At 31.9% G+C, this 13,540-nt stretch overlaps 1 protein-coding gene across 1 annotated transcript; it reads left to right on the top strand.

The window, feature by feature from the left end:
- The first annotated feature begins 12,566 nt into the window (after nt 1–12,566).
- LOC110038294 lies at nt 12,567–13,205 on the top strand. The gene has a single exon (XM_020743085.1). The coding sequence runs from the start codon at nt 12,567–12,569 to the stop codon at nt 13,203–13,205; it is 639 nt and encodes a 212-aa protein (XP_020598744.1).
- The last annotated feature ends 335 nt before the right edge of the window (nt 13,206–13,540 follow it).

The raw sequence follows: 13,540 nt of genomic DNA, 5'->3' as shown, positions 1-13,540 counted from the left end.
TCTTTTTAGGAAGACTATTTCTTGCCACTTGAAGAGCTATGATAAATGTGAGAGAGGAGAATTAACGATGAGAGTTATCAATCAAGAAGTTAAATTTAATATTGCAACCCAACAAAAGGAAGAGATAATGAATGCTTCAGAATGAATATTTCTCGAATACATTTGAAAAGAAAACTACAGAATAATATTTGAAGTACGAGGATGAGGATATAATTCAAGATAAATATATGGAAGTGAGTAATGAAGAATTGCATTATGTTCATGAATAATTTAAATTGTTAGATCCTACGGATAATAATAAAAATTTGATTTCTTCAATTATGAAACCTGATCTAGAAATGAAAACATTTCCTACAAATTTAAAATATGCCTTTTTAGGAGATTTATCCACATTACCTCTTATTGTATCCTCAGTTTTAACTGAAGCACAAGAACTAAAGTTGTTCAAATCTTCAAGAAAAAATAAAAAAGCATTTGGATGGACGTTAGTTGATATTAAAGGAATCAGTCCTTTGATTTGTATGCATAAAATTTTATTTGAAGAACATCATGAACCAAAAGCTGATCCTCAAAGGAGATTAAACCCTATGATGATAGAAGTTATAAAGAAAGAGATTTTAAAATGGTTAGATGCTACTATAATATATCTTATTTTAAACAGTCCTTGGATGAGTCTAATTAACTGTGTTTCCGAGAAAGGGGGTGTGACAATTATAACAAATGAGAATAATAAATTAATACCAACAAGGCAAGTCACTAGATGGTAAATCTACATTGATTATAGAAATTAAATTCTACCACCAAAAAAGATCACTTTCCTTTACCCTTTTTGGACCAAATGTTAGATATGCTAGCTGAGCATAAATATTTTTGCTTTTTGGATAGATATACCACCTATCATCAAATACCAATTGCTCTAGAGGATCAAGAGAAGACAAAGTTTACTAGCCCTATGGAACTTTTGTTTTTTGATGAATGCCCTTTGGTTTATTTAATGCACCTGCAACATTTCAAAGATGTATGATGTCAGTTTTTAGTGATCTAATTGAAAAAGGGATAGAAGTCTTTATAGATGATTTTTCTGTGTTTGGAACTTCATTTGAAATATGTCTAAATCATTTAGAGAAAGTTTTATAATGATGTGAGTTGACAAACTTAGTGTTAAAGTGGAAAAAATATCAATTTATTGTTGCAGGAGGAATTGTGCTTGGGCATAAAATTTGATAAAATGGCATGGAAGTAGATCCGAAAAAAATTCAAGTTGTAACTAACTTACTTCCACCTACTTATGTAAGATGAGTTAGAAGTTTTTTAGTACATGCTGGTTTTAACAGGGGATATATTAAGGATTTTTCAAAAATTACAAAGCCTTTATGCTAACTTTAGGAAAAAGATACAAAATTTGATTTTAATCAAGAGTGCATTAATGCCTTTGAAACATTGATGAAAAAATTGATCAATGCTCTTATAATTGTTTCACCTGATTGGGAGAAACCGTTCGAACTAATGTGTGATGCAAGTGATTATGCAATTGGAGCTGTTTTTAGGACAGAGATATGACAAAAGTTTTAAAGTTATATACTATGCTAGTAAAACTCTAAATAATGCTCAAATTAATTATATCACTACTAAAAGAGAGTTATTAGCTATTGTTTATGCTTTTAATATGTTTAGGTCATATCTAATTAGAGCTAATTGTGTTGTGCATATAGATCACTCTGTTATAAAATATTTGATGCAAAACAAGGATGTGAAACTAAGACTAATTAGATGGGTACTTCTACTAAAAGAATTTGATTTTGTGGTGACAGACAGGAAAGTATCTGATAATCAAGTAGCTGATCATTTATCTAGGCTGGAATAGGAAAAAACATTTGATCTTGAAAGAGAAACTAATGAAACTTTTCCTGAAGAACAACTATATAATGTTAAAGAATGGGAAATATCGTGGTATGTTGATATTGTGAACCACAATGTTAGTGATATTTTACCATATGAATTGATGAAGCAACAAGAGAAGAAATTTATTCACGATGAAAAATTTTACTTTTGGGATGACCCATATTTGTACAAACAATGAAAAGATTTAGTTATGCGGAGATGTGTGCCTTACAAAGAAATTTAAGAAATTATCCTAAAATGTCATGATTTGGAATTTAGGGGTCATTTTGGGATTGATAGAACTGTTCATAAAATTTTACAATCTGAATTTTATTGGCCTACTCTATTTAGAGATGTTAACATATATATAAAAACATGTGATCAATGTCAGTGAGTAGGTAATAATTCAAAAAGAAATTAAATGCCCTTAAATTTTACTTAGGAAGTTAAAATATATATATATATATATATATTTATATATTATTTGCAGTGGACTATGTATCAAATTGGATTGAAGCAATCACTTTACCTCGATGTGATGCTTGAAGCGTTTCAAAATTTTTAATCAAAAATATTTTTACAAGATATGGAATACCGAGAAAAATCATTACTAATGGAGGATCTCACTTTTGGAACAAATGAATTAAAAATTTGGTGGAAAAATATAATATTATACATAGGATTGTAACTACTTATCATCCCTGGACTAGTGGTCTAGAAGAAATATCTAATCGTGAAATCAAAAGAATTTTGGAAAAAACTATAAATCTTAAAAAAATGGATTGTTCTGCTAGATTAGATACTGCATTATGGGCCTATAGAGCAGCTTATAAGAAGCCTATAGGAATGTCCTCATATGGACTAATTTTTTGGAAGACTTCTCACTTACTAGTAGAATTGGAGCATAAAGCTTATTGGGCTATTAAGGAGTTTAATTTTAATTTAAAAGATGTTGGTGAGAAAATATTATTGCAACTAAATTAGCTTGAAGAAATTAAGAATGAATCTTATGATAATGCTAGTGTATATAAAGAGAAAATGAAAGAATGGCATGATCAAAAGAAAACATAAAAGAATTTGAGCCGTGACAGAAATTTTTATTATACAATACAAGATTGAAATTATTTCCTGGAAAATTGAAGTCAACATCGATAAGGCCTTTCACAATTGTAAAATTCAATCCCAATTGAGTTCTTAATATTGAAGATCCAAAGACTGGAAAGATATTTAAAGTAAACTGGCACAGATTGAAACCATATTTTGATAGTTAATGACCAATTTTTAAAGAGACTATAATGTTGGGTAACCTAGAGTAACAACTAGGAAAGTCAGGCTGATGACATTAAACTAGGTGCTTTGTGGGAGGCACACCATATTTATCTTAGTTTATGTTGCTTATCTATTTTTATAAGTAGTATTTTATATACATCTATATTTACGCTTACTTTTTGAGTTTTGTGTACTTAAGAGACTTACGTATTGAGAAAATATTTTAAAACATATTTATTTACCAAATTTATGGAATATTTAAGAGTTGTTTGTATTTAAAACAAAATGGTGTAGAAATCTGAACTGGCACCTCAGGTGTCGTTATCCCGAGAACTAGCGCCAGAAGCGCCGCGGTTACTGGAATGAAATTGGGTGATTCTAAAGGCAATTTTTGGCTGGTTTTCTTCCTAGTAACTCCCAAAAATTGAATATTAAAGCTATTTAAGAGTGGAAAATGAATGGAAAGTCGCCATTTTTCAAATCCTATGGCTTTCCACTCTAAAGAAACCATTGGATATGGAATTTTCAAAAGGAGGAAGTTCATCAGTTTCGATGCGCCAAAGTTATATGATCAAGTTTTTGCGAAGAAGAGATTAATTAAGGAACAAGGCTTTGTGAATCAATGATTCAACACACTAAATACTCGAGTGGAGTAGATTATTGCACAAAGACACTGGGAAGTGCTTTCATATGCCACTGCTACCATAGTAGTTCTTGTGGTGAAAGAGTTCTATGCTAATCTTCATGAAATTAACCAAGGAGTCGTCTATGTTCGAGGCAAGTGGGTACCATTCACTCTTTTGAGAATAAATGACATGTTTATGATTGAAAGAATTCCTATTTATCACAATGTAAATTTTGTCCTTATGAGAGATAACATGGAAGAACTCTAACAATTCCTTGCTGATGATGATGCAAATTGGGAAACAAGAGATAATGGACATGTAAGTTTTTCTTCATAATTATTGAATCCTACATCAAAGGTGTGGCATTTTTTTATTGCATCAAAACTACTTCATACCTTGAAAGTTAGTAAATTGACGAAGGAATGTGTTATTTTGAATTATTGTATTAAAACCGCTTTATGTGGGTGCTTTAATTGTAAAATTATTTTAGGGTTTAAATATTAATGGATCAACTTATGGGCTTGGACATTCATTGACCATATTCCTTCTATTCAAAAAGTCACAAGTGCCTTATGAATGTTGGGAAAAAGTGCTTCTCCCTTAGAAGCCTATGGACCCAGAGGTCTTTTGTAACTACATAGGAAATGATTTCCATTTAAATTATTGCAAAAAAAAAAAAAAAGTATTCTTATGGATCAATCATCTCAAAATTCATTGCTTATTCAACCTCGCTTTCCTTTAGATTAAGTTCAAACATTTTATTCACTCTCGTCCTCCTAGATATCTCTCATAGATTGAGCAAAAAGTTAGAGAAAGAGGTACCAAATATTATGAATTCAATTGGAAATATTTTTGATATATTTGATCATTTGGAATGGTGGTTGAACTAACAATTTGAACATACCAATATTTAAAAAGGTATGGTGCGAATGTTTAAGAAAAATGCTTGAATTGAAGAAGATTTGACGGACAAATTTCCTTACCGACCTTTTTACAACTTGTACGTTCACAACCAATCAATGGGAAACATTCCAGAAGATAAAAGTGAAGAGATGTTTGAACTCATTTTAGTACGGAATTTGTAATTATTGTTGCATATATGTGTTATGTGTTTATGTTGGATCTCATTTACTTTTATTGATCTGTGTCATATGTTGAGTATTTAATATATAGTCTTCAATGTTAGTTTGTTGGTTTGATTTCAACATTGAATTAGATGTGTTGGCTTGAAAAGTATTGGTTTGTAATCATTTGGATTTTATATATAAATATGATTTTTGTGTTGTTTATGGAAGTATGTGTTAGAAAATTGTTTAATTATGTGTTTATTTTAATTTTGCTACTTCACCACAGTAGCCATTGTTCCAATGATTAGAGAAATTTATGTCAATCTGCGGGTGACTACAGACGAGCACATTTATGTTAGAGGTAAATATGTTGAATTTACTCAAGAAAAAATTAATGCATTTTATGGGCTGCAGAATGAATTTCACTATGAGTATGTTGCATTTGTGACTTCTAATTCATCACTTGCTGAAGTAATTGTCTATCTTACTGATGGAAGGAGAGAATGGAAGATTAAGAATAATCACCAAGTCAATTTCTCCACTTCCATGTTAAATGTTCAATCTAAAGCATGATTACTATATCTTTACAAAATTGCTTCCAACTAATCACCTGAGTGAAGTAATTAAGGAAAGTGCAGTATTTAATTTTTGCATTCAAAAAATAAAAGTTGTTGATATTGGAGCTCTTATTGTGCATAATGCTCAGTGGCATAGCTAGTGGTTTGGGTTATCCTAATTATCTTTGATATGACAAATTACAATTCTTTTTGAGATGAATGGAGATTCGAAAATCTTAGACATAATTGCTAGGTGTTCTTATACTTGTAGTCTTAACATAAGTTATTAAAAGTTTTTCTTAAGTTATACCATTATATTTATCAAACCAGATTATAAAAGTTTATAAGTTAATCTCTATCATAAGTCATATTTTTAGGTAGTAAAAGAGTCACTTGAGGACAAGTAACATTTAAATTTGGGGAATTTTGATATACCAAAATAATGTGCAATTTTATATATTCATTTTATCCTTAAATTTGGTAAAATTACATTTTAAAGAGGGGTATTTTCATGTTTTGTTGCAGGTATATCAATTTTAGTAAATTAGAGCAAAAAGGAAGAAATTTGGAGTCAAAATGGAGCATTTTAGCATCCTGGTACCCGAGGTGTCATTTTCCAAAGAGCTGGCACGAGAGGCGCCAGAACCAAACAACAGAAACTGGCGGCATTTTACAGAGAAGTGGTGCCAGAAGCACCATAATTGGTGCTAGAGGCACCAGAATCTAGAGAACATCGCGAACTTCAACAGGTTGGTGCTAGAGCCACCATAACTAGCTCCAGAAGCGCCAAAGATGATTTAAGACGAAGTAAGGTGGTTAGTGACTATTTTTGAGCGGTTTTTGAAGGCCCAATCTATTCAAACACCCCATGGAGTGATTTAATGCATCTAGATACTTTTGAAAGGCTCTTGAATGAAGGTACTTGTCTCTTCGAGTGAAGAGGTGTGCCTTTTGAGTGCCTTTTGGGAAAAAAAGAGGGAATTTTGAATTCTTTGTGAAATGAAGGCTGGCCTTAACTGAAAGACAGGAGTCTAGAGAAGAAAGGGGGTAAGAGGTTTAAGGAGAGAAGTTGGCATGAGAGAGAAGTCTTGGGAGAAGAGAGGATTTTCTTCTAAAGTTGTAAGCGGAGAGGGAATGAGAGAGATTTTGCTCTTTTATTTCTTTATTTTGAAAATTTGTTTTTATATATGAAATCCAAGTTTTGTCATATCCTTCTTATGAATTCTGAGTAGATTTCCTTATTCTTCTCTCTACTCTATGGTATCATTTTGTAAAGAATTGATTTTGTTTTACATGGTTTTAAATGGTCAATAAATTGTGATGATTTAAACTTTGATCTTTATTTACTTTTTAATCTGGCCATTTGAAATGTTAAAATTTTTTGAGAAACATAAGTTCAAAAAGGGTTATGCTTTCTGAAATAAGGCGAGAATCACATTCAATTTCGTGGGTGAGAATGTAGTCCATGGGGTTGCTTGCAACTAAATAGGGAAATTTACTTTGATGGGTGCAAAATTGGATATTTTAAGGTGACAGATTAAAATCCCCAATTTGGTCAAGTTGCTTGGATTTGTTTCTCTTACTTAAGTTTTATAGTTTGAATATTGTGTTTGATGTAATAACCATAATAATTTCCAACTCCCTATGGGACTGATACTTAAGACTCCTTTAGAGCCCTTTATTACTTGAGCGATACGTATACTTGCGTTATTATTACAGGTTTGGCAGCTTAGAAATTTTAAAAGATAAAATTATTTATCCTAAATTTATTTTTATTGGGATTGAACTACATATTTATTATTAGTTTTATCATGTGTGTATTGCAATATTGAAAGATATTTACAACGCACATCACATAATTGTATATGCAACATTGTTCAACAGGAAATCAAAGTTGACGAAAAACATAAAGAAAATGAAAAAACTGAAGAAAGTATTCCCCATGTTTCTAAGGATCTAAAAAAATTAATATCTCCAATTAAAAGCAATTTAAAAAGACCACCACCTCCTTTTCCTCAAAGACTTAAACAGCAAGAATGAAGAAAGACCACCACCTCCTTTTCCTCAAAAACTTAAACAGCAAAACTTGAACAGCAATTTTCAATATTTTTTTAGATATTTAAAAATCTTAAAATTAATATTCTTTTTGTAGAAGATCTGAAACAAGTGTCAACTTATGCAAAGTTTTTGAAAGAAATTTTTCAAAAAAAGAAAGTTTGAAGGTTATGAGACTGTTCCACTTCGTAAAGAGTGCGGTGCAATAATTTAGAAAAAGCTTCCTAAATAACTCAAAGATCCTGGCAGTTTCACCACACCTTGTGCAATTGGAGAAAAATTTTGTGGAAAATCTTTATGTGATTTGGGAACAAGCATTAATCTCTTGTCATTATCTATATTTAGAAGACTAGGTTTAGCAGATATTTCTTCCACTACTGCAACGCTATAGTTAGCTGATCGATTTATATCTTATCCTAGAGGGGATATAGAAGATATGTTAGTTAAAGTGGATAAATTTTTCTTCCCTATTGATTTCATTGTGTTGGATATGGAAGAAGATAAAAAAGATCCTATTATTTTAGGGAAACCATTCTTAGTTACTGGATGTGCAATAATAGATGTGTAAAAAGGAGAATTAACATGAGAGTTAATGATCAGTAAGTAACTTTTAATGTTCTTAAATCAATGAAGTGTCTTGAAAAAGGAAAAGATGGTAAATGTTACATAATGGAAATAATTGACTATATGATTGTTAATCATTTTCAAGAAAGATGTGAAGTCATATGGGATCAAAAAGATGAAGTAACTTTGGTACACAAAAAATTAGAAATTGGAAAAGATTTTGAAAGTAAATTGAAAGAGAAAAAACTGATGAGTTAAATTATGTTCAAGAAGAATTTGAAATTTTGGATATTACTGAAAAATAGTACACCTCTAATTCCTTCTATTAACAAACCTCTGGAACTTTAGATGAAGGTTCTATATACTAATTTAAAGTATCCATTTTCCGGAAACTCGTCTACATTATCTATTATTATATCCTTAGATTTAACTGATGAACAAGAAGGAAAATTATTAGAGACATTGAAAAATTATAAAAAAAAAGTCTTTGGATGGACATTAACTGATATTAAAGAAATCAGTCCTTCAATTTGTATGCACAAAATTTTAATGGAAGATAATTATAAGCCTAGAATTGATCCTCAAAGAAGATTAAATCCTTTAATGAAAGAGGTTGTCAAGAATGAAATTTTAAACTGGTTAGATGCTTGAATTTTTTATCTAATTTCAGATAGTTCATGGGTTACTACTATTCATTGTGTTCCTTAAAAAGGAGGAGTAATTATTGTTGCCATTGAAAAGAATGAATTAATTCCTTCAAAACAAGCCGATGGATGGCGAATCTGTATTGATTATAGAAAATTAAATGTCACCACGTGGAAAGATCATTTTCCTCTACCCTTTCTAGATCAAATGTTGGATGGACTAGTTGGGCACCATTATTTTGCTTTTTGGATGGAAATTTTGGATACCACCAATTATCTATTGCTCCTAGGGATCAAGATAAAACAAAATTTACTAGTTCTTATGGATGATTTGCTGTCAAGTGAATGTCATCTAGATTATGCAATACACCTACAACACTTCAAAGATCTATGATTACTATTTTTTATTATTTAATTGAGAAAGGAATTGAAGTTTTTATGGATGACTTCTCAATTTTTGGAACTTCTTTCAATTCATGTTTAGATCATTTAATGAGGGTTCTAAAATGCTGCGAAGAAACAAATTTTGTTCTTAATTGGTAAAAAAGTCAATTTATGACTGCAGGAGGAATTATTTTGGAACATAAGATTTCTGAGAAAGGCTTGGAAGTAGATCTAGCAAAAATTCATGTCATTGTTGAATTACCACCCTCTTATAATGTTAGAGAAAATAGAAGTTTTGTAGGACATGTTGGTTTCTATAGGTGGTATATTGAAGACTTTTCTAAAATTTCCAAGTCTTTATGTTAACAGTTGGAAGAGATACTAATTTTGATTTTAAGAAGGAATGCCTTAATGCTTTTAATTTATTGAAAGAAAAATTAATCCCTGCACTTATTATTGTTTCATCTGATTGGACAAAACCTTTTGAATTAATGTGTGATACTAGTGACTATGCTATTGGGGCTTTGTTAGGGCAAAAAAAATGTTAATTTTTTTTAAATAATATACTCTACTAGTCAAACCCTTAATGAAGCTCAAGTTAATTACACTACCACTGAAAAAGAGTTATTAGCTATAGTATATGCTTTTGATAAATTTAAACCTTATCTTATTTTAACCAAATGCATTATGCATATTGATCATTCTGCTATGAAGTATTTAATGATAAAAAAAGATTCAAAACCATGATTAATTAGATGGATCCTTCTAATGCAAGAGTTTGATTTTCAAGTTGTGGATAGAAAAGGGTACTGATAATCAAATAGTTGATCATTTTTCAAGGCTTGAAAAGGAAAATGATAATTTAAATGGTGAAATTAATGAAAGTTTTATGGATGAAAAATTTTATGAAATTAATGATTGGCAAATTCTGTGGTATGCTAATATAGTAAATAATTTAGTTAGTAACATTTTACCCTACGGCCTTGATAGCCATCAAACTAAAAAGTTCATTCATGATTCTAAATATTCTTTTTAAGATGACCCTTATTTATACAAACAATGTAAGGACTTAATTATTTGAAGATGTGTACCAATTGAAGAAACATAAGAAATTATACAAAAGTTTCATAAACCAGATTTTGGGGACATTTTGGGGTTGATAGTACTACATTTAAATTTTTACAATTTGGATTTTATTGGCCTACACTATTTAGAGATGTTAATTATTATATAAAAATATGTGATAGATGTCAAAGCGTAAGCAATGTTCCGAGAAGAAACAAAATGCCCAAAAAATTTACTCTTAAAGTTGAAATTTTTTATGTTTGGGGACTACATTTTATGAGACCATTTATACCATATTTTGAAAAAATTTATATTATAGTTCTAAAATTGTTGATTTAATTTGACGTGATGCTAAAATTGTTAATAGTTGTGGATTATGTTTAAAAATGGATTGAAGTGTTTGATTTAATTTGACGTGATGCTAAAATTGTTGCAAATTTCCTAAGGAAAATATTTTTACAAGAAATGGAATGCTGAGAGTAATCATTACAGATGATGGAAGTCATTTTAGTAAATCAAAAATATGGAATCAAACATCAAATTCACATAGCTTATCATACTTAGACTAATGGTTTGGAAGAAGTATCCAATTGAGAAATTAAAAGAATATTGAAAAAAAACTGTGAATCCTAATAAAAGAGATCAGTCTGCTAGACTTGATTTTGCACTATGGACCTATAGGACTGCTTACTAAACTCTTGTAGGAATGTCACCATATAGGCTCATATCTGGAAAAGCTTGTCATTTGCCTGTTGAATTAGAGCATAAAGCTTATTGGGCAATAAAAAATTTTAATTATAATCTGAAAGATGCTGGAGAAAAACAAATATTACAATTAAATGAGCTTGCCGATATGAGAAATGAATCTTATGAGAATGCAAGAATTTATAAAGAGAAAATGAAAATGAGACATGATCAAAGAATTCTGAAAAAGCATTTTGAGCCTGGATAAGAAGTTCTATTATACAATTCATGATTGAATTTATTTAAAGGAAAACTAAGTCTAGATGTTCATGAACATTTATTGTGATAAAAATTTATTCAAATGGAGCAAGAGGCACCAAAACTAACGTTAGAGGCGCTAGAATCCAGAGAACAGCGCGAGCTTCAAAAGGCTAGTGCCAGAGGCACCAAAACTGGCTTTAGAAGCGCCAGAGATGAATTAAGACATATTAAGGCAGTCAGTGACTATATTTTTGAGCAATTTTTGAATGCTCCAAACAATTCAAACACCCCATGGGATAATTCAATAGATCTTGACACTTTGGAAAGGATCTTGAATGAAGGGACTTGTCTCTTGGAGTGAAGAGGTGAGTCTTTTAGGAAAGAAGGAGGGAATTTTAAATTCTTTTTGAAATGAAGGCTGACCCTAATTAAAATAGAGGAGTTTAGAGAAGAAAGGGGGCGAGAGGCTTGAAGAGAGAGGTGACGAGAGAGGGAAGTCGTGGGAGAAGAAAGGATTTTTTCTAGAGTTGTAAGAGGAGAGGGATGGTGAGAGATTTCCTCTTCATTATAGTTCTAAGAGATACTTTAGTGTGACTGTTAAGAGAGAAAGTGCTTAAAGGGAACTTCAAGAGATTTGCCAAAGAACGAGTGTTAGATAAGTTGCGTTCTTTCCTTTCTTTGTTTTGTAAATTTATATATATATATATATATATATATATATACAAAATGTTTGGCGGTTTGGTTTGGTGGTGCTCTGCTAGGGTTTTTGAAGGATGAAAAGTGGTGGCTGCTGGCTGCTGTGGTTCTCTGAGGTGGTGGTTTGTGGTGGTTACCTCTCTACTGACTCCTTTGGTGGTGGTGGAGGTTTTCGTGCGGCTATTTTTTGTTTTACTGTTCTATTGAGTTTCTCTCTATTACTCCCTTACTGTGGTTCCCCACAGGAAAAGGGGGACTGGCTTTTGTTTTTATTTGCCTAGGTTCTCTGGTGGCTGGCATCCACTGTTTGGTCACCTGGTGACTGTTTTATCTCTGCTGCTAGGTGGGAATCTTGATGTCCTATTTAGTGCTTATGACTGCTGTGTGGGACTTTTACTGTTTCATTGAGTGTTGTATCTCTAGATCTAGGTCCCCTATCTTTTGTTTTGCACTGAAGCTGTCTTAATGGAGTTTAGCCCCATTAATGTGGAAGTTAATGCACAGTGGACCCAAGCTACTTATGTTGGTGTAGTTGGCAGAGGGCAAGACTTGCTCAAAAACTTTGACCATCTGGTTTTGCCCCAAGCTTTGCATGATGTTGCAGTTGGCAAGACTACATGCCATTATATTTCTCCTATTTGAGTCAAAGAGGGTGAACCTGCTGTAATTTTTACCCTTGGGGAGATGCAGTCTCTGAATGAATCAATCAAGTTCACCTTGATTGGCAAGTTTCAATTTGGCCATCCAAAAATGGATTTTATTAGAAAATTTTTTGAGGAACTCCAACTCACTGGTGCTTGGTAGCTAGGCTTAATGGATGGAAGACACCTTTTAATCAAGATGTTTAATGAGGAGGATTATGCTAAAGTTTTTGCTAAACAAACTCTCCTAATTGCTGGAACCCCCATGAAATTATTAAAATGGACACCTGGATTTGATCCAAGCAAGGAACCCTTATTTTTTCCAATTTGGATTAAATTTCCTAACCTCCCTATTCAATATTACCACCAAAATGTTCTATTTAATATTGGAAGGGTGCTTGGCTACCCTTTAAAAGTTGATGCCCCAACTTACAATCTGGCTAGACTAGCTGGTGCAAGAGTGCTGGTGGAAAGAGATGTCACATTGCCAGAAATAAAGATGGTTTGGATTGGAACACCTGAGGAAGGGTTTTGGCAAAGCATTAATATGGAACAAAAACCAATATTCTGCCCTAACTGCAGTATGTTTGGACACAATGTGGACAAATGCTATAGGCTGCATCCACCAACTAGAAAAATAGCTCTTAAAAGCATGCCTACTCAGGGAGAGTCTACTGAAACCTTGGGAAAGGATAGCAGAAAAACTAATGAACAGGCAGCAATCAATGGTGAAACTGATATGGCAATCTGTCCTAAGATTCCAAGTATTATTGAAGAGGTCAATGAAATAAATACTCCCACCAAAAAATAGGTAGTGGAGGGCAAACAAAAAGATAGTGCAAGAAGCAAAATAAATATCAGTCCCCAAAAAATCCAAAACTCTACTATGGAATTAATAGTTGAGGTGCTTACTGAAGAATGGCAAGTTCAAAGGAAGAACAGGAAAAAGAAGGGGCAGATGGAATTGAAGCTGCTGCAGGAAGCTCCCTCCTTGAAAGGAAATAATCAGTAAATAGATTCCATACAGAGAATCAGAAGGAAAGGGAGAACCCTTTCACAATGATTAAGTTTTTATGTTGGAACATTAGGGGTGTTGCACACCCCAACTCTCTCACAAGGCTGTTTCACCTGGTGATAACTCAATAA

This window comes from Phalaenopsis equestris, unplaced genomic scaffold (assembly GCF_001263595.1).
Source record: "Phalaenopsis equestris unplaced genomic scaffold, ASM126359v1 Scaffold232397, whole genome shotgun sequence".
NCBI lineage: Eukaryota > Viridiplantae > Streptophyta > Magnoliopsida > Asparagales > Orchidaceae > Phalaenopsis > Phalaenopsis equestris.
The sequence above is the reverse complement of the archived record's forward strand: the minus strand, read 5'-3'. Positions and strand labels throughout refer to the sequence as shown.

What these genes read in the sequence shown, in the direction of transcription:
- LOC110038294 (XM_020743085.1), top strand. Translation starts at nt 12,567, where the DNA reads ATGGATGGAAGACACCTTTTAATCAAGATGTTTAATGAGGAGGATTAT.